The sequence below is a fragment of the Protopterus annectens genome, chromosome 6.part1, assembly GCF_019279795.1.
Source record: "Protopterus annectens isolate FY-2018-M chromosome 6.part1, PAN1.0, whole genome shotgun sequence".
Classification (NCBI taxonomy): Eukaryota; Metazoa; Chordata; order Ceratodontiformes; family Protopteridae; genus Protopterus; species Protopterus annectens.
The window spans coordinates 465,780,025-465,801,419 of record NC_056738.1 but is presented as its reverse complement, the minus strand read 5'-3'; the positions used below and the strand labels follow the sequence as shown (position 1 = coordinate 465,801,419).

General features: G+C 41.2%; 1 protein-coding gene across 1 annotated transcript in view; it reads right to left on the bottom strand.

Moving 5' to 3' along the window:
• KLC2 (kinesin light chain 2) overlaps positions 1 to 21,395 on the bottom strand; it is a 1,052,962-nt gene that overhangs the window by 196,472 nt on the left and 835,095 nt on the right. Inside the window, exon 10 of the mRNA XM_044075888.1 lies at positions 9,506 to 9,605. Coding sequence (XP_043931823.1) covers positions 9,506 to 9,605 — 100 coding nt within the window. The remainder of the gene's footprint in view (positions 1 to 9,505; positions 9,606 to 21,395) is intronic.

Genomic DNA, 21,395 nt, shown 5'->3' with positions numbered 1-21,395 from the left:
CTTGTTTTTACACTCCATAAGAGCCCTATGGTTAAACTCATGGCAAATGGAGCATGACTCTTGGAGAGGAACAGGCCCCAAGCAGTACACACAAGGTGTGTGAATCACTGAGGGGCATCATTTTCCCACAATGTTCATATTTTTTAAAATCAAGAGGTTTCCCATCTTGTTTCTGAAACATTAACCTGGGAAGAAAGTAAGTTGAAAGAAAAATACAACAAGGTACACACATGCTGGGAACGTCCTCTAACTTAAATGGAAGGAAGGTATGCAGGAAACTAGAAGTCAGCCCCCCCCCCAGAAGAAATCATCCACTAACTCAAAAGGATGACAAAGAAAGGGAAGCAACAGATAAGGATAAATGTCCTCTAACTTAAACAAACATTAGTAGGGAAAAGGAATCAACACTCACTCTTTAAATAGTGAAAAATAATGGTAAGGGGTACTGTCAAAAAAAAGAGAAAAAAAAAATCTAAACTAACGTTAAAACTAATAAAGAAACTAAATAAGTAAAGGTATTATTTTAAAAAAAATAGTACTTAGCCCAGAGCTTGCTTCAGAAAGTACAGTTGTGTACACTAACCATAAATGTAGATGTTAGAGTGTATTCACTGTTGCAGTCATTACATTTGGGTAATCTGCTGGCAGGTTGCCCTCAGTCGGGCTGAATAACAAAGTCTTGGGTCCTGCGTCGGTTGCTGTCTCTTCTTCCATGACGTCAGGTCGTCAGTGGTATAAAACATGCAGCAGACGCCATTTTATTCAGTTTTCCTTCCCCCAGATGTGTCAGGTGCCCCCCAAATGGGGAGCAAATATATATATATATATATATATATATATATATATATATATACATATATATATATACATATATATATATATAAACATAAATATATATGTAAATGCACTTTTAGTAATATAAACTTTACCTTCATCTAAAAGCAAATACACCACAAAGGCTTTAGAATATAGTGAAGTAAAGAAAAGTTATTGAAAAAGGGGGATGGCGGGTGGGTAACCCTGACTGCAACAGTGAATACACTCGAAGATCTACGTTTATGGTAAGTGTACACAACTGTACTATGTTCTTCGTGTTTCACTGTTGCAGTCATTACATTTGGGTAGAATCCCAAAGCTATGGATGGGAGGATAGAACTAAACAGCATTGGGAGTGGCTATAAGGCCCTGCAGAACAGCAGTGGCAAAGCCTGCCCTGGATTTGGAGAAGAGAGGCAAATGATAATGCTTTGTGAAGGTATGAACAGAGCTCCAAGTAGCAGCTTCTAGAATGTCTTTGGTTGGAACCCCTCTGAGAAAAGCTGCCGAGGTTGAGGCAGTCCTGGTGGAATGTGACCTGCTCCCCTTGGGCACAAGCTTACCATGGTGCAAGTACCAGAAACGAATGCAGTGGCTTATCCACTTAGAAATAGTCTGCTTTGATATAGCCTTCCCCTCTGATCCTGCAGCAAATGCCACCAGTAGTTGCTCAGACCTTCTTAGAGATTTGGTCCTGTTTAAGTAGAATCTTAGTTGTCTGTGTACATCCAATGAATGCAGAATCCGCTCCCCCTTGTTCTGCAGATTTGGGTAAAATGTTGGCAGGTGAATTGTTTGGTTAAGAGCCACACTGGATACCACCTTAGGCATAAAAGAAGGATTGGTCCTGAGGAACACCCTGTCCGGGTAAAATGTAATAAAAGGCTCCATAGCCATGAGAGCCTGTAGTTCTGAAACCCTTCTTGCTGAAGTGATTGCCAAGAGGAAAGCTGTTTTCCAAGATAAAAAATGTATATCTGCAGTAGCTGCTGGTTCAAAAGGAGGCAGGGTGAGTTTTTCCAGCACAAAATTGAGGTCCCATGCAGGAGTTGGTGATCTTCTGGGAGGCCTTAAATTTTTGGCCCCTCTAAGATACTGTTTAAGCAGAGGATGAGAAAAAAGTGGAGGCTCCGTGTTTTAATGAGCAGAGAGGCATGGATTTTTATTGAAGAAAAAGATAGGCCCTTGTCAAGCATCTCAGTCAAATATTGTAAGATCAGAGGAATATTGAGCTTTGCTGTGTCCGTTCCTTGTGCTTGGTTCCAAGCACAGAATCTCTTCCATTGATCAGCATAAGATTTTCTAGTACTAGGCCTTCTGGCTTCCAAAATGACATCCATCACAGATTTACTGAGAGGTGTTTGAATAATTAAATGATCAGCCGTGCTGCAAGGTTCAGAGTTTGGAGCTGAGTGTGCAGAATTTGATTGTTCTGCTGAGAAAATAGATGAGGTATATTTGAGGCAAGTACCAAGGAGGGAGTTGAGACATATTCCTTAAATTGGGTACCAGTTCTGGCGAGGCCAGTCCGGAGCAACTAGGATCATTTTTGTTTTTTCCTGTCTGACCTTTAGTAAAACCTTGGAGGGCAGAGGCAGAGGGGGAAAGGCATAGACTGATGGACTAAAGGACAGGGCATCCACTTTCCATGCTTGTCTGTGATAAGTCCTTGTGCATAATTTGTCCAGTTGATAATTTTGGGGAGAGGCAAATAGATCTATGTCTGGACTCCCCCATTTCTGTGTTAACATGCTGAAGATTTGTGGATCTAGTTTCCACTCGTATGGGTCCATAAGATTTCTGCTTAGGTCGTCTGCCAGAGTATTTTGTTTTCCTAGCAGGAATTGAGCTTGAAGATGTATTTGGTAAGTCAAAGCTGTGTTCCACAATGCCATGGCTAGTCTGCAAAGGGGGTAGGAATGTGTACCCCCCTGCTTGTTTATGTACCACATGACTGTGGTGTTGTCCATCTTTATCAGTAGTTGTCCTGGGTGAAATAAGTCCTTGAAGGCCGTCAGAGCATTCTGAACAGCTAGCATCTCTTTCTGGTTGATATGCAGATGCATTTGTTTTGGGCTCCATTTGCCCTGAATGCATCTCCCTGCCAGGTGGGCCCCCCCAAGCATAGTCTGATGCATCTGTAGTTAGGGTTTGGGTGACAGGGGGAAGAGTGAATGACAGTCCCTTGTTTTGGTAACATGTCTCTGCCCACCAAAGAAACTCCTGTTGTAGGCAGGGAATGAGAGGAATCACTGCTTCCAGACTGTGACGATGCTGACTCCATAAGTTTTTTAGGTACCACTGAAGTTTCCTCATATGCAGTCTCGCATATGGAATTAGTAGAATGCAGGATGTCATGAACCCCAAAGCCTGCAGAATTTGTCTTGCAGATAATTGGGTTTTTGTTGCCATTTGTTTGAAGTATGTTGTCAGTTGCCTTTGTTTGATTGGCGTAAGGTAAGCCATCTGGGCAGCTGTATTCAAGCTTGCACCCAGGAATGTAATTATTTGAGAGGATACCAGTTGGGATTTCTTTTTGTTTATTGTGTACCCTAGGCATGTTAGAAGTCTTTTTACAAATGCCAGATGTTGAAGAAGAGTGTCCTTGTCCTCTGCTTGAATGAGACAGTCGTCCAGATAAGGATAAATTTGTATGCTTCTTTGTCTACATAATGCAATTACTGGTGCCAGGCACTTTGTAAAGACCCTGGGTGCAGCAGATAAGCCAAAGGGCAGTGCAGAGAATTGGTAATGTAAAAAACCTGCCTTGAAGTGGAGGTATCTTCTGCACAATTCCCTTTTTGAGATATGCAGGTATGCCTCTTTTAAGTCTAGAGTCACTAACCAAGCCTTCCTGCCCAGCATAGGCAGTAGCTGTTGTAAAGTCAGCATTTTGAATTTTGGAATGTCCAGGAATGTGTTCAAAATCGTTAAGTCCAGTATAGGACGCCAGGCAATGTCTTTTCTGGGTACCAAGAAAAGTCTTGAATAAAAACCTTGTCCTTTTTCCTTTTCTGGTACCGGTTGAATAGCCCCCATATCCATGAAGGACATAACTTGTTTCTGTGCCTCTGCCCACTGATTTTGTGGCAGATCTGGCCAACCGTTTGGAATTGGCAAAGTATGGAAATGAAATCTGTACCCCTGGGATACTATGTTTAATACCCACTTGTCCTGGGTAATTAACTGCCAATTTTGAGCATGAAGTGCTAATTCTCCACCAAGGGGGCTGCCAAAAGATAAGTGCTTGGTGAAGGTAGAGGAAAGTCATTGAGACTGCTTACTGTAGGGTTGTGCTTTGTTTCCTCCAGATTTGGAAGTGGAGGCACCCCATTGCTTTGACCTGTAAGAACCCTGTGATTGGTATCTAGAGCCTTTTGAGCGCCTGGATTTGCCTTGAGTGGCTCTGTTGAGAACAGGAAAGGACCAATTTTTAGTAGGCCAGTGCCTACTGAACCTGGGTGGCTGCACTTGTAAGAAATCTTTTACAGTTTGCATAGATTTAGCTTTGTCTTCCATTTTCTTTAAAACCTCTTCTGCCTTATTACCAAACAGAGTATCATGCTGCAAGGGGGCATCCAACAATTTAGCTTTAACATGATCATTCAGATTTTGCTCCTTGAGCCAGGCATGCCTTCTAATCACAGATCCAGTAACTACGTCCCTACAAGAGGCCTCCAAGGAATCAAAACCGCATTGCAAAGTATGCTTTCCAACCTGTTCTGCTGAATGTAATAATTCCTGTAATTTTTTATTTTTCACACAATCGGAAATCAACATAATTTTCTGTTTCAATAAGCTCATAACATGCTGTTGATATTTAAGCATACGAAACTGGCAGTTTAAGGCCCTAATTGCCAAGGTTGCAGACGCATAAACCTTCTTTCCCCATCTATCCAGCGCCCTGGAATCTCTGTCAGAGGGGGTAGGATTTTTGGCTTTAGAGGCCTTCACACCTTTGGGACCCTGTGAGATAGTCGCAGGATCAGCAGCAGGAGTTTTGAGAATCAGGAACCCTGTAATATCTGTCTGGCTTACTAGGAGCCGGAGGCAGGGAATCAGGAGCCATGCTCGATTCCGAAAACACATCATCAACAATGTCTAATACAGGAGGTATTGCCAAAGGCCTATGCTGAGGAAGAAGAAGGAAATCCCTAAGCCTCTTTTTTGATTCAGAGAAATCCTGACTCTCTCAGTGAAAATGTTCCTTTAAAGTATGCAAGGTTTCTCCAAAAGAGTAATCTTCAGGAGGAGATGCAGATGGGATGGATTCTTCTGCATCAGAATCCTAATAGGGTGGAATAGAAAATTCCTGATCAGAGGAGGAATCAGAAGAAATGGAAACCTGATCTGAAGATTCATAATCAGTGGCTTGCCTAGGCCTCTTAGCGGGGGGGGGTTGGGAACCCCTGATCAAGGTAATTAAGCCCTCAGACATTTTGATCATCTGTTTTTTAGGCATAGTGCCCTGAGCACGTGGCTCATGCGTCAGTTTTTTTAGACATAGAAGATGTTTTTGATCTTGTTTTTGAAGCTGGTGTCAGTTTTGTATAAAAACGTTGAGGCCTGAAAACACCATCAGAAGCCGGTGACTGCTCAGTGGCTCTGGACCCATCTGAGGGAAAGACATCCGCAGGTTCAATACTCTGAGAATCTCACAGCAAACCGGACTCCGCATGGGTCTCGGTAGAGACCTGCGACTCAAAAGTAGTGGGTATCAGGGGCTGCAAAAGCACCTCACTGAGTACCGGTGAACCGGCAACACGCTTAGGAGATGTTTCGTCGTCGGTTTTGGACTTCGACGGTCTGTGTCTGTCTTTTTCTTTGCATTTTTTGTGAACTCCGGTAGTTGGATTGCTAACCGACGACATTTCAGGGTAATTAAATCTTGATCCAAAATATTTAGAAGCAAAAATATACTGACGCTTAATAGTGGGTTGGTTAAATCTAGCACAAAAATGACAGCAAGGCACGTTATGATCTGGGCCTAGGCAAGGAATACAGTACAAATGAAAATCCTTATGAGGTATTTGCTTCCCACAAGTAATGCAATTATTAACTTCTACTGACATCGATAAGGAGCAAGAAAAAGTTTCCCCAACGGGGTACTTAGCTTTAGTTGAAGACTTCAGTTCTGAAACTCGAATCCGAAAATTTCAGGAGTCGGCCGACCGGCACTTGTGAACTGCTTCTGCTTCGGACACCGCACGGCAAGAAAGACTGAATAAAATGGCGTTGGCTGCATGTTTTATACTCCTGATGACCTGATGTCATGGAAGAAGAGACAGCAAACGACGCAGGACCCAAGACTTTATTATTCAGGCCAACTGAGGGCAACCTGCCAACAGATTACCCAAATGTAATGACTGCAACAGTGAAACACGAAGAACATCCATGTCTTCCGCAGAGTGGCAAAAAAGATCTAATGGAGTTAGGGAAGGCCATTATAGGTAAGGCTGAATGCCCACAAGCTTTGCTGAAGGCCTCGAGCTTTTGGAAAAGGCTGAGACAGATTTGATGATCGGACCCAACCCATCAGTGAGAATAAAGGTGAGCTTGATGACATCACATTAAGGGATTACCTCGATAATATGCATGAGTCTAGACAGACTGCTGTTAAACAACTGTTTTTTGATAACTCTAGAGCACAAAAACTTTTAGCACAATGGCTTAGGCAACAGAAATTAGAAAGGGTTGTCGCCAAGCTTTGGGAGCCTATAACAAAAAAGATAACCTGACAACCTGTAGAGGTACTAAAATATTTTGGAAATTTTAAGAAAATCTGTATAAAGTAGAAAAATATGGAAATCAAGAAGCGGCACAAATGGAAATATTTATGGAAGAATTAAATAAGCCAAGGGTACAGGTAGATTAGGCTCAATCACTAACATTAAGGATAGGAGGAGATGAGATAAAAATGGTGATGTATAACCAATCAAAGTCCCAAGGATAGGATGGCATTCCTGTGGACGTATGGAAGCTAGGAGGGAAAAAATGAAAGATCTGGAAGGTTTTGTGCAACAGAATTTTAAAAGAAGACAAAGCACCAACATCCTGGAAGAAATCAGTGGTAATACCTAAAAATGACAAAGGCCTATCAGATCCAGCTTCATAAAGACCCATTTCAATCCTAAACCATGATTACAATGTGTTTATGTCTATAATGGCTAAAAGAATGGCAAAAGTGAAGACAAAATTGATAGACATGGATCAGTGTGGTTTTGTGGAGGGAAGGCAAACATTTGACAACATTAATAGAACAGTGACTATACAGACGGAAGCAGAATGTAGGAAAATACCACTGCTATTGATGGGTCTTGATTCAGAGAAAGCATTCGAAACAGTAAGTTGGGATTTTATGAACAGGGCAATGGAAGCATTTGCATTCCCAGATAAAATTATAAGGTTGATTGGGAGGATACATGAGGGATCAGAGGTGAAAATTAAAGTGGTGGTTGGGTTCCTCTCTGATAAGTTCTGTTTGAGCAGAGGAACCAGGCAAGGGCATCATCTTTCCCCTTTGCTACTTCTATTACATTTAGAACCACAGGCAATGAATATAAGGAACTCAGAAATTCAAGGATATAAGTGGTACAGTAGTCCAGAAAAGCTGGCTTTACCTGATAAAACCAGAAAAGGATCTTTCAGTGTTGTGGAACATTTTTGAGACAGTTTTAAGTCATTTTGGGATACACAATTAACGAAGATAAAACAAAAGTGATAGCTATAAACTGTGTACCCACACATGAATTGGTTCAGCAATACCTATATATTTATAGGGACATGATGAAATGAAGTACTTTGGAGTATGGATTAAAATAGACTTTGTTGTGGCAGCTAAGGATATGTGGGAAAAGACTAAAAAGATAATACAAAAGCTAAGAAACTGGAAGCTCTGTTTTACAGATATGGATAGCAAGATACAAGCACTCAAAATATTTTTAGTCCCTTTAGTTTTATGCACAGGTCAGGCTTATTTTTATCAACCAGAGAAGTTGCGCATAGCAACTGATAAAGGGTTGAAGTATAGAGTCAAGTGGGATTAGCTGATTCTTCCAAGAGAATAAGGTGGTTTGGGATTACCTGATTTGAAAGAGTATTTCAGAGCTACACAGCTTGGATGCAGATCCTCAAGGAGAATAACAATAAACATACAGATTATTATATTCATAAAGTAGCAGAAAGTATTCCAAGAACTAAGCCAACATGGGAATGGAGAAAGGAGATTCTGCAGATAGGGATGACTGCAAATAGGGATACAGTCAATAGGCAAGAGGGAGTAAGTTGTTGCCTATACAGTACATTGGACTATATGAAGACAGGTATCACAAGATGTCAAGCAGCAGATGTATATCTAATGTCTGGGACAACCCTGAGGCCACACAAGCACAAGAGTAGCAACAATTGTGTCTTCTACCATAATCATTTGTGATGCAGCACTAAAGGTGGTTGGCATGGGCCCACCTTCCTGGATCCTTCATTAGACAACCAGTAGGACCATAAATCCTTTCCAAGATGAGAGGGAATGTGCAGTATTTGAAATACATGAAGGTGCCTTATAGATGAACATTTAATGGAGAAGAATGTGACTAATGTTTGGCGAGAGACTCCCACATATTCTCATTGTATTCTGGTATTAGCCAGGGGCTGCTAAAGGGACTAAGTAGCCAGGGGCTGCTAAAGGGACTAAGCTACCTAACCCAGTACTGAGCAGCTTCAATAGCAACCATTTTTATATAGCTGAGGCAGGCTCCTAGCTTCTTCCTCTTCCCTTTCTGAATGCGTAGTCCGAAGCAGTGGCAGTTAAAGTCAATGTTTCATGTTATATCCTCACTCAGGTTGTAAAATAGTGCCTGCACGGGCCCTGGTTCTGATCTTATGACTACAGGAAAACCTGAAATAATTCAGCTTCTTAGAAACCAAACAGAAAAATTTTCCAAAATAAACAGTAGGTTCAACATCCAACTTTTGCAAGCTGAAAAAAAAAGAAAAAAGAGGTATAGGAGATGGGCACAATCTGTTAAGCAAGCAAATGATGAACTGGTATACACTGGAAGGAAGCAGTAGAGAAACAGGAGAAATTTCAGAAAAATGTAAAGTGGATATCAGAAGAGGAAATTCCAACACTCATCATGTCAACAAAATGTTCCAAAAATCAAATCATAATGATTACAGCAAACAATGAGTACACAATGCTGAGCTAATGGCAGACATAGCAAACATGTTAAGGTTCAGAAAATCCAAGTTAATATAAATCCTTATTCCACTAAGTTTCTAAATTAATAATTTTAACATTTAAAAGGTGTCCTTGATACTGTTTTGATTTCCAATTGCTGAGATAAAGTTTGTGGAAATAAAATGGGTCATGAGTAATATTTTCTAATAAAACTTTGTTACACAGCTTTAAGATAACATTATAAAAGAGAAATGCAATATGGTTTTACACTGTTTAACTCAAAATGTACCCATTCTGTGAAAGCACCCATGGATGAAAATATTTGCTAAATAAAACTTCTACAGACAAGAAGGAAGACAGCACAGTTTTTTTTTTTTTTTTTTAGTTTTTATCAGATTTCATATATACATTAGAGCTATGTTTCTACAAATGCTCCATCGCTGTAATATTTTATCTGGAATATTTTGATAGATGCATAACAGTTCCTGCTTGCTCATGCTTTGCATACAGTACCATCAACAGATCCAAACTCCTTCTCATGTGCCCTGGTGAGAATCTCCTTGTAAAGTGCTTCGGCATCCTTGTATTTGCCTTGCTTCAAGTAGCATGAAGCCTGAAAAAAGTAAACACATGTCACTGCACAGTCAGTGGTGCTAGACATACAGGGTGATGTGAACTTACTGTACAAAGTGATTATACCACCCTTTAGAACGGAACACTTCTGTGTGCCTTTTGAAAATTACACGCACTGCTACTGCCACCACTACATGAAGTACAGCTGAGTTTTAAGTATACTTACCATAAAAAACAGACCTTTAAGGAGAGGCCACTGTAATAGTAAACTACAGGATGTGGCTTTATCCAACTTCTTTGTCTCTTCTCCTGGCCAAAAGTTAAAAAATAGTGGCATCTTCCCTGCAAGAAACTAAAAGTACAGTTGTGTACACTTACCATAAATGTAGATGTTCGAGTGTATTCACTGTTGCAGTCATTACATTTGGGAAATCTGCTGGCAAGTTGCCCTCAGTTGGCCTGAATTCCAAAGTCTTGGATCCTGCGTCGGTTGATGTCTTCTCTTCCATGACGTCAGGTCATCAGGGGTATAAATATAGCATGCAGCCGATGCCATTTTCTTTAGTTTTTCTTGCCCCCTATGTCAGATGCCCCCAAAAAGGTAGCAATATGATATATATATATATATATATATATATATATATATATATATATATAGATATAGATATATATATAAAAATACATGCATCAATATAAAATTTACCTTCATCTACAAACAAATACACCACATAGGTTGTAGAAGATAGTGAAGGAAAGATCAACTTCAGAATGACAGGGGGATGGCGGGAGGGTAACCTGGACTGCAACAGTGAATACACTCGAACATCTACATTTATGGTAAGTGTACACAACTGAACTATGTTCTTCATGTTTCACTGTTGCAATCATTACATTTGGGTAGAATCCCAAAGCTATGGTTGGGAGGCTGGAGCTAAACAGCATTAGGTGCGGCTATAAGGCCCTGCAGCACTGCAGTGGCAAAGCCTGCCCTGGACTTAGAAGGGCAAATGGAAATGCTTTGTGAAGGTGTGAACAGAACTCCAAGTAGCAGCCTCTAGAATGTCTTTCGTTGGTACTCCTCTGAGAAAGGCTGCTGAAGTAGCTGCAGCCCCTGTGGAATGAGACCTAATGCCCTTGGGCACAGGTTTACCATGATGTAAGTAGCAGAAACGGATGCAGTGGCTTATCCACTTTGAAATTGTCTGCTTTGAAATAGCCTTTCCTTCTGATCCTGCAGCATATGACACTAGTAATTGCTCAGTTTTTCTTAGAGCTTTAGTCCTGCTCAAGTAGAATCTTAGCTGTCTGTGTACGTCCAAGGAATGCAGAATTCTCTCCCCCTTGTTCTGCGGATTAGGATAAAAAGTTGGCAGGTGAATTGTTTGGTTAAGAGCCACAATGGAAACCACCTTAGGCATAAAAGTAGGATTTGTCCTCAGAGGCACCCTGTCCGGGTAAAATATGACAAAAGGCTCTAAAGCCATGAGGGCCTGTAGCTCTGAAACTCTTCTTGCTGAAGTAATTGATAGTAGCAGAGCTATCTTCCATGATAAGAACTTTATATCAGCGGTAGCAGCTGGTTCAAATACAGGCAGGATGAGCTTTTCCAACACATAATTGAGGTCCCATGCAGGTAATGGTGATCTTCTAGGGGGGGGCTTAAATTTTTTGCTCCTCTAAGATACTGCTTTAGTAAAGGATGAGAAAAGATTGGTGGCTTTGTGTTGTAATGAGCTGAAATGGCAGAGACATGGATTTTGATTGATGAGAAAGATAGGCCTTTGTCAAGCATCTCAGTTAAGTATTGTAATATCTGAGGAATAGTTGGTTCTGCTGCATCAGTTCCTTGTGCTTGATTCCAAGCACAGAATCTCTTCCACTTGTCAGGATAAGATTTTCTAGTACTAGGCCGTCTGGCTTCCAAAATGACATCCATCACAGCTTTACTGAGAGGTGTTGTTTGTATGATTACATGATTAGCCATGCTGCCAGGTTTAGAGTCTGTAGTTGACTGTGCAGGATCTGACTGTTTTGCTGGGACAGTAGTTGTGGTCTTTGAGGCAAGGTCCATGCTGGGTATTGAGACAAGTTCCTTAGGATTGGGTACCTGTATTGGCGGGGCCAATCTGGGGCAATTAATATCATCTTTGGCTTCTCTTGTCTGACTTTTAGGAGGACCTTGGGTAGAAAAGGCAGAGGAGGAAAGGCGTAAACTGATAGATTTTTCCAACTGAAGGATAGGGCGTCCACTTTCCATGCTTGTCTGTGATAAGTCCTTGTGCAGAATCTTTTCAATTGACAATTTTGAGGCGAGGCAAATAGATCTATGCCCATGCTCCCCGATTTCTCTGTTATCATGCTGAAGACTTGTGAATTTAGTTTCCACTCGTGAGGATCCATAAGGTTTCTGCTTAAGTCGTCTGCCAGAGTGTTTTGTTTTCCTGGCAGGAATTGAGCTTGAAGATGTATTTGGTAGGTCAAAGCTGTGTCCCACAGTGCCATGGCTAATCTGCAAAGGGGGTATGAGTGTGTGCCCCCTTGCTTATATACAACATGACTGTGGTGTTGTCCGTCTTTATCAGTAGTTGTCCTGGATGAAGTAAGTCCTTGAAGGCTGTTAGGGCATTTTGAACAGCTAACATCTCTTTCTGATTGATATGTAGATGCATTTGTTTTGGTGCCCATATGCCCTGAATGCATCTTCCTGCCATGTGGGCCCCCCAGGCATAATCTGACGAGTCTGTTGTTAAGGTCTGGCTGGCAGGGGGTAGAGTGAAGGGCCGTCCCATGTTTTGGTGACATGCCTTTGCCCACCATAGAAACTCCTGTTGCAGGCAGGGAATGAGAGGAATCATTGTTTCCAGACTGTGAATGTTGACTCCATAAACTTTTTAGGTACCATTGAAGTTTCCTCATATGCAGTCTTGCATATGGAATTAGTAGGATGCAGGATACCATGAAGCCCAGAGCCTGCAGAATTTGTCTTGCAGAAGACTGGGTTTTTGTTGCCATCAGTTTGAAGTAAGTGGTCAGTTGCCTTTGTTTGCCTGGCGTAAGGTAAGCCATCTTGGCAGTTGTATTCAAGCTTGCACCCAGGAAGGTTATCTTTTGAGAGGGTACCAGTTGTGATTTCTTTTTGTTTATTGTGTACCCTAGGCATGTTGGAAGCCTTTTCACAAACGACAGCTGTCGAAGAAGAGTGTCCTTGTTCTCTGCTTGAATGAGACAGTCGTCCAAGTAAGGATATATTTGTATACTTGTTTGTCTGCAAGATGCAATTACTGGTGCCAGGCACTTTGTAAAAACCCTGGGCGCAGTAGATAAGCCAAAGGGCAGTGCAGAAAATTGGTAATGCATTAAGCCAGCCTTGAATCTGAGGTATCTTCTGCATGATTGTCTTATTGGGACATGCAGGTATGCCTCTTTTAGGCCTAATGTCACCAGCCAAGCATTCTTGCCCAGCATGGGCAGAAGCTGCTGCAAAGTCAGCATTTTGAATTTTGGAATGTCCAGGTATGTGTTCAGAATTGATAAATCCAGTATTGGCCGCCAGGCCTTGCCCTTTCTGGGTACCATGAACAGTCTTGAGTAAAAACCTTGCCCTTTTTCCTGTTCTGGTACTGGTTGAATGGCCTCCATATCCATGAGGGACATAACCTGTTTCTGTGCCTCTGCCCATTGATTTTTGGGCAGATCTGGCCAACCGTTTGCCATTGGCAGAGTGTGGAAATGGCATTTGTATCCCTGTGATACTATGTTTAGTACCCATTTGTCTTGGGTTATTAACTGCCATTTTTGAGCAAAAAGTGCTAATTTTCCCCCCTGAGGGTGCTGTCAAAAGATAAGTGCTTGGTCTAGGCAGAGGGAAGTCATTGGGACTGTTTTCTTTAGGTGTGCGCTTTCTCTTCCCCCTGATTTGGAGGTAGATGCGCCCCATTGATTTGACCTGTATGAATCCTGCGCCTGGTATCTGGAACCCTTTGGGCATCTGGATTTGCCCCTTTGTGCTCTGTCTGACACAGGAAAGGACCAATTTTTGTAGGCCAGTGTCTACTGAATCTTGGTGGCTGCACTTGTAAGAAGTCTTTAACAGTTTGCATAGACTAAGCTTTGTCTTCCATTTTCTTTAAAACCTCCTCTGCCTTAATACCAAACAGAGAATCATGCTGTAAAGGTGCATCCAGCAATTTGGCTTTAACATGATCAGGCAAATTTTGTTCCTTTAACCAGGCATGCCTCCTAACCACAGATCCAGTAACTGTGGCCCTGCAGGAGGCCTCTAAGGAATCAAAATCACATTGCAAAGTATGCTTTCCAACTTGTTCAGCTGCATGCAATAATTCCTGTAAATCTTTACTCTCTGCACATTCTGAAATCAACATAATTTTCTGTTTCAGCAATCCCATAACATGTTATTGGTACTTAAGCATATGAAATTGACAGTTTAAGGCCCTGACTGCCAAGGCTGCAGATGTATAAACCTTTTTTCCCCATCTGTCAAGTGCCCTTAAATCTCTGTCAGAGGGGGTAGGATTTTTTGCTGTTGAGGCCTTAACTCCCTTTGGACCCTGTGAAATAGTTTCAGGATCAGCAGCAAGGTTTCTAAATAAAAATTTATGTGAGTCGGGGACTCCCGTAATATCTGTCAGGCTTACTGGGAGCCGGAGGTAAGGATTCAGTGGTCAAGCTTGACTCCGAAAACACATCATCCACAATGTCTAAAACAGGGGGAATGGCTAAAGGCTTGTGCTGAGGGAGGAGAAGAAAATCCCTGAGCCTCTTTTTTGATTCTGAGAAGTCTTGACTCTCCCAGTGAAAATGCTCCCTCAAAGTATGCAAGGTTTCTCCAAATGAATAATCCTCTGGAGGAGATGCCGATGGAATAGACTCCTCAGCATCAGAATCCTCATAGGGAGGTATAGATAATTCCTGATCAGAAGAGGAATCAGAAGAAATAGAAACCTGATCTGAAGATTCATAATCAGTGTCTTGCCTAGGCCTCTTACCTGGAGGGGGATGGGTACCCCTGATCAAGGTAATAAGGTCTTCAGCCATTTTGATCATCTGTTTTTTAGGCATAGAGGCCTGTGCATGTGGCTCATGCGTCAGTTTTTTAGTTTTAGAAGTTGCTTTTGTCTTTGGTTTTGCAGCTGTCGTCGGTTTGATATATAAATGTTGAGGTCTGAATACACCCACAGACGCTGGTGCCTGCTCAGCGGCTCTGGACCCATCCGAGGGAGATACATCCATCTGTCCAATACCGTACCTTGCAGCATGCCGGACTTCACATAGGTGTCGGTAGAGGCCTGCGGCTCGAAGGTAGCGGGTATCAGGGGCTCCGAAAGCACCTCACTGAGTACCGGCGACTGGCTTAGGAGAAGCTTCGTCGTCAGTTTTGGATCTTGGCTGCCTTTCTCTGTCCTTTTCCTTGTGTTTTTTATGTACTCCGGTAGTTGGATTGCTATCCGACGACATTTCTGGGTAGTTAAATCTGTTTCCAAAATACTTTGATGCAAAAATATACCGACACTTAATAGCGTGTTGGTTAAATCTAGCACAAAACCGACAGCCAGGCACGTTGTGATCAGGGCCTAGGCAAGGAATACAGTATAAATGGAATTCCTTATGAGGTATTTGCTTCCCACAAGTAATGCAATTATTAACTTTTTCTGACATCGGTAAAAAAGCAAGAAAAAAGATTCCCCAATGGGGTACTTAGTTTTCGTGAAGACTTCGGTTCTGAAACTCAAACTCGAATATTTCAGTAGTCGGCCGACCGGCACTTGCGAAATGCTTCTGCTTCGGGCAACACGGCAAGAAAGACTAAAGAAAATGGTGTCGGCTGCATGCTTTATACCCCTGATGACCTGATGTCATGGAAGAGAAGACAGCAACCGACGCAGCACCCAAGACTTTGGAATTCAGGCCAACTGAGGGCAACCTGCCAGCAGATTACCCAAATGTAATGACTGCAACAGTGAAACACTAAGAACATCAAGGTTTCATGTTGCTTATGTACATGATGTAGGGAGTTGCAATGCATCCATACATAGTTCATAGCTTGTATCATTTCACGTTCTCTTCAAGTTTCTGAGAAAATACTTCCCAAACAAGAGAAAGGTTGCTATGAGTAAATAGCCCTCCCTATGTTTCAGCAGTTAAAGCACATATATACACACAACCCAAACAATTAAAACAAATAATTTGATAAATGGCATAGAGATGTGGTCATCAGAAGTTTAGTTATTACACTGAAAACGTATACATATTTATACACATATACACATACAATAAACTTGCAGAAAGTTTAAAACCATGCTTCAAGAACACATTGGTAATATTAAGAACAAATGTTTGACAACCTTGTAGCTAAACATGTTTGGGAAACACACCAATGAAAATTCAGAGATTCAAGCTACTGTTTAGAACAGATTTGAGTCTAAAGAGGAAACGTGATCTACAACAACTACTTTTATACAAAGACATTTTTTTATTCTGAAATGCTGTACCCTTATCCCTAAGGAGTTAAATCAAGAATGCTCATGGAACAGTATTCTGTTACAATTTGATTCCTTACCTTTACTGGTTGGCTTTTCGTTGACTAATCTGCATCTACGTAGGCTTTTTCTATTTATACTTTCAGAGCTCACTGAAGGCATTCCAAGTGGTAATACTCTTCAAAGTTCTTGTTTCTGAACTGACTGACATATTTTATGTTATAATGTTTAAACAGGCTAAAAAAACTTTGGCTGTGCTTGAAGTCTTTATTGTACTGTACTGAAACTTTTATGCATCTACTTCAGGCACCTTCATTCTTGACTATATCTACAGAAAAGCAAAGCAAACCATCTCACCAGATACGTACAGTAACTAAAGAGCCATCTATAAGGCAGAGAAATGTGTATGGTAACTAAGGTAAAAACAATAAAAGAATATAAAAAAGACATATACAGTTGTATCAATTATCTAGTAGGTACTATATAAAGGGTAAGATTTGGTAATAACTTGTATTAACAATATTGCAATAACAATGTGAAAATTTATACTTGTGAAAAATCTTAAATGAAATATTTATAGTGGCTTGAAATTATGGAATATACTAACCATCTAACCATAATCCATTAAAGAAAAAAATGGCCATAATTAAATACTAACAATGTTCAGGACTTCATCCACTATTTACATACAAAAGGATTAACAACATCAAATTGATATTTAAACAAAGTATTTTACCAGGAACTTGAAAGGACTGTACTGTAGCCCCTTTTAAGTAAGGTAGATGTGAACAGAGCAGGGTCATTAATAATGCCTCAAATGTCCACATCAATGCACAAAATGTCACGATTAGTGCTAAAGACAGATATGACTGTCAGACAAAAGGGGTAGTGTATCGTGCAATGCGTGAGTCGTGTTCATGCTTCTACATTGGGAAAACTTAGGAAGCTGAAGCGAAGAATTTACAAACACAACCTTGCAGTTAAACACAAAGATGCCAATAATGCATTAGCAAAACATGTAGTAAGTTGTGCTTCATTTAAGAAATTCAGCTTCTTTGTTTTGGACGCCATCAGTAAGTCTGAGTTTACAGAGGACTACAAGGTGCGGCTAGAATGCTGCAAATCTGTATGGTAAATAAAACTGAATGCTAACAAGCACCCAGGCCTCAATGACAGCATCAACATCAACTGCTTTTCATTAGCAAAAAACCTTTAATGAACTTGATTTTTGGGTCTTTCGCCTAACAGATCTTTTATTTTATTTAAAGCTTTAGTACTTCCGAAGTTTTAACATGTTTTGATTGTTTTATATTTTGAATTTACTCATGTCATTCATTCTTACAGTTTTTAAACTGGCAGGTAGTTTATCGTGTTAGATTCTGAAGAAATTCTGCTTTAAAGTTATTAAAGAACAAAAGTACTAAATCTAACCTACTGGGTGTTTCTCTCCTAATTAGCGCATTGTGGAATGTGTTTTTTGGGTTTGGACTTTTGGTGTGCTACACTGTTTTCTCATTTTTAAACACTAACAATCTCATGAACTCAGAAGTCCCTCTCTGGACCAATTAACTACTTATCTTCCCCCTTTTCCCATTTTCTACATGAAGTCAGGGTGTCACATCAGCTACCGCCATCTCTCTTGATTTAGTGCCACTCTCCTAACTTCTTTCACAGTCATGCCAGACTGTTGCGGATCTTCTCTCACACAAATCAACCACCACTACCTCTTTGCTGGATGTCCTTGTTTTCTCTTGCCTTCTTCCTGTTTCTACCAAAGCTTCACCAAATCATCTTCTGCTTTCTTGCATGTGACCGAACCACCACTGTAGTCTGTTCTTTGACCTTTTATGAAATTTGAGTTACTCTGGCTACTGCTCAGATGTCAACATCTTTGTCTGTTCCACAGTCTGTATCTTAACACCCATATTAGGTACTTCACCTCTATCACTCTAGCTTCCCTCAACTATTTTGTCTTCACAGCAAATATTTCTGTACAGTGCAGAAGTACTGGTCTCACCACTACTTCATGCACCTTACTTTTCAACTTCTTCGCTTTTTTTTTTTTGGTCACAGACTACCCCTGACACACTGTGCCACTTGGGCACAGACCCTCATATTACAGCTTTGTCCTCCTTATTTGTACTTCCCTTTCCTTCAATCATCCCTACTAGATAACTGAAGCTGTTAAACTGCTCTGTTATTTTCCCTCCTATCTCAGTTTTCAGCTTTGTCTGATTCCCCCATTTACTGCAATTTGAACTGTCTTGTCTGTGATCAGTTTCATCCTATATGTCTTCAGTTTTGCATTACATTCTCCATCATTGCTAAAGCTCTGTTCAGAGTCTGCTTGGAATGTCACATCACCTGCATGCAGCAGCTTATGTCACCTCATCTGCATGCAGCAGCCTATGTCACCTCATCTGCATGCAGCAGCTTAAGTCACATCATCTGCATTCAGCAGCTTATGCCACATCATCTGCATTCAGCAGTTTATGCCACATCATCTGCATGCAGCAGCTTACGTCACCTCAACTGCATGCAGCAGCGTACGTCACCTTCACTGCATGCAGCAGCTTACGTCACCTCAACTGCATGCAGCAGCTTACGTCATCTCGTCGGCATTCAGCAGCTTATGTCACCTCATCGGCATTCAGCAGCTTATGTCACCTCATCAGCATTCAGCAGCTTATGTCACCTCATCGGCATTCAGCAGCTTATGTCACCTCATCTGCATGCAGCAGCTTATTTCACCTCATCTGCATACAGCAGCTTATGTCACCTCATCTGCATACAGCAGCTTATGTCATGTCACATCATCTGCATACAGCAGCTTATGTCATGTCACATCATCTGCATACAGCAGCTCGTTGTGTCACATCATCTGCATACAGCAGCTTATGTCACATCATCTGCATACAGCAGCTTATGTCACATTATCTGCATGCAGCAACTTTGTTGCTCTGAACCCTCCATCCTGTTTATTAATAGACCATCCTCAGTATGAAAAGCAGTGGGCTCAGAATGAAAAGCAGTGGGCTCAGAGCTGACCCCTGATGCACATCCATTCTCACTGGGAAATCCCTCTGTCAATCCAAACACATTCATACTTGTGTTACTGGGTCCTTGTACATAGCCTGCACTAATTCCACCAATGTTTCTGGGACTTAAAACAATCTCAGGATTGCTCACATCCGCTTTCTTGGGACCTCTCCATATAACAAACAAGTTTAAGAATGCCCAATGGGAATCTCTCCTCACTGTAGCTTCTTCTCTGCTATCTGTCTCACTGGCAACAATGGGTTGGTTGTGCTGTATCCTGATCCAAATCCTAACTCTAAATCTCCCATCTTATTTTCTATTACTTTTCATATTCATTTATCAATTATTCTCCAGCACTTTTATGCAGTGTGACAGGAGTATGATACTGCTATACTGCCCACAGTTGTGAATATCCCCTTTGTTTGTACATACTTGCATTAGAATGCTTACTATTCAGTCATCTAGGATAGGTTTTTCTATCCATACTGCTATGCGTTCTCTCAGGAGCCATTTCTCCCCAACTCACCCAACATCTTGGTCGTATATACGATGATCTCATCCTAGTCTGCTGCTTTCCCTAACAATTTTCTTTAATGCTTAAGGGCAATAGAATATTAATGCTTAAATGCAGTCCCTCTCAGGGCTAGTTTAACCTCTTAATGGAAATAAAATAGCACTCCATAAATGCAACCCCCCCCAGGGTCAGTTCAACTGCTTAACAGCAAATAAAACATTATTTTATATTTAATTAGGGCAATAACAAATAAACAAGCCTTTTAACTGTATACTACTGGAAAATAAATTTAGAAAAGTGTCCATGTTAGGTAGGCAGTGTTAATATAAGTGAATTTTTGTACTGTGCTTATGATCCACAGCTAAGCAGGATCATATGACAAGTATGCCAACGGCAGACGTATTTAAAAATGCATGTTTCCAAAAATAAGGTTAAAGGAAAACAACTGCTTAAGAAGATTCCTTTAATTGTTGAAGTAAACAAATATATAGGAAGTCAAATGCGTCCTGTCCAGGAAAAGGGAGATGACCTCCCTTTGAAGATCTAGTGTTATGATAAGCATACATAAGCAGAACATTGCTATCTTCATAAGGTAAAAACAATACTTAACAATGTTGTTGTTTTTCTTTTGGCTTTTCCCGGTTAGGGGTCGCCACAGTGGAACTCCGGTCTGCTAATGATTGGTAGTAGATTTTTTACGATGCCAGCTCGACGCCCAACCTTCAACGAAGGCACGCCCATTAAAAATTCAGGTAGAATCCTAACAAGGAAGCAGCTATCTCTGTCTTGGAAGTATAGCAACACACACACACACACACACACACATACATGTAAAACTTCACATGCAGCCTGCTACAACAGTGGAACAAATTTATATTAACATCTTAAAGAAATATTGTAACTACTGCAAATAACTGAGAAAGAATGCACATTATGATAATTATGACACTCAGTAACACTAACTTGAACATCTACAAACAAAATTCTTACAGAATTTGAAATCTGTCCGTCATAAAGTACAGTTTTGTACCTACCATAAATGTAGATGTTCGAAGATCCACATTGCCGCAGTCCTAACACTTGGGGTAGTCCGCTGTCCCAGTCGGCCCGAATACCAAAGTATAAGGCTGACGTCGGTCAAGGCGCATTTGTCTGACATCAGGACGTCAGGGTACAAATGCGCATGACCGACGTCATATCCTCAGTCTTTTCTTGCCCCAGATGTCAGAAGACCCTAAAAAGATAAGGCCAGAACCAAAAAACACCAAACACTCCTGTACCTAATATATATACAATATATACAAATTTACAAAAATAGAACCCCACCCACACAACCACCCCTAAACACAGAGGGGAAGGAGGGAGGGTACATTGCACTGCAGCAATGTGGATCTTCGAACATCTACATTTATGGTAGGTACAAAACTGTACTATGTTCTTCATCCCACATTGCTGCAGTCCTAACACTTGGGTAGAATCCCAAAGCAGAGGTAAGGGAGGATGGCTAAACTACAACGAAGCAGGAGCTGCCAAAATGCCCTGCAACACAGCAGTGGCAAAACCAGCCCTGGATTTAGAATAGAGAGGAAGGTGGTAATGTTTGGAGAAAGTATGCACTGAACTCCAAGTAGCTGCCTCCAAAATATCCTTAGTTGCCACCCCCCTTAGAAATGCTGTTGAAGTGGCAGTAGCCCTAGTGGAATGAGGCCTAATCCCAGCTGGAATCTCCTTGCCATGATGGGAATAACAGAATGCAATGCAAAACCCAATCCACTTAGAT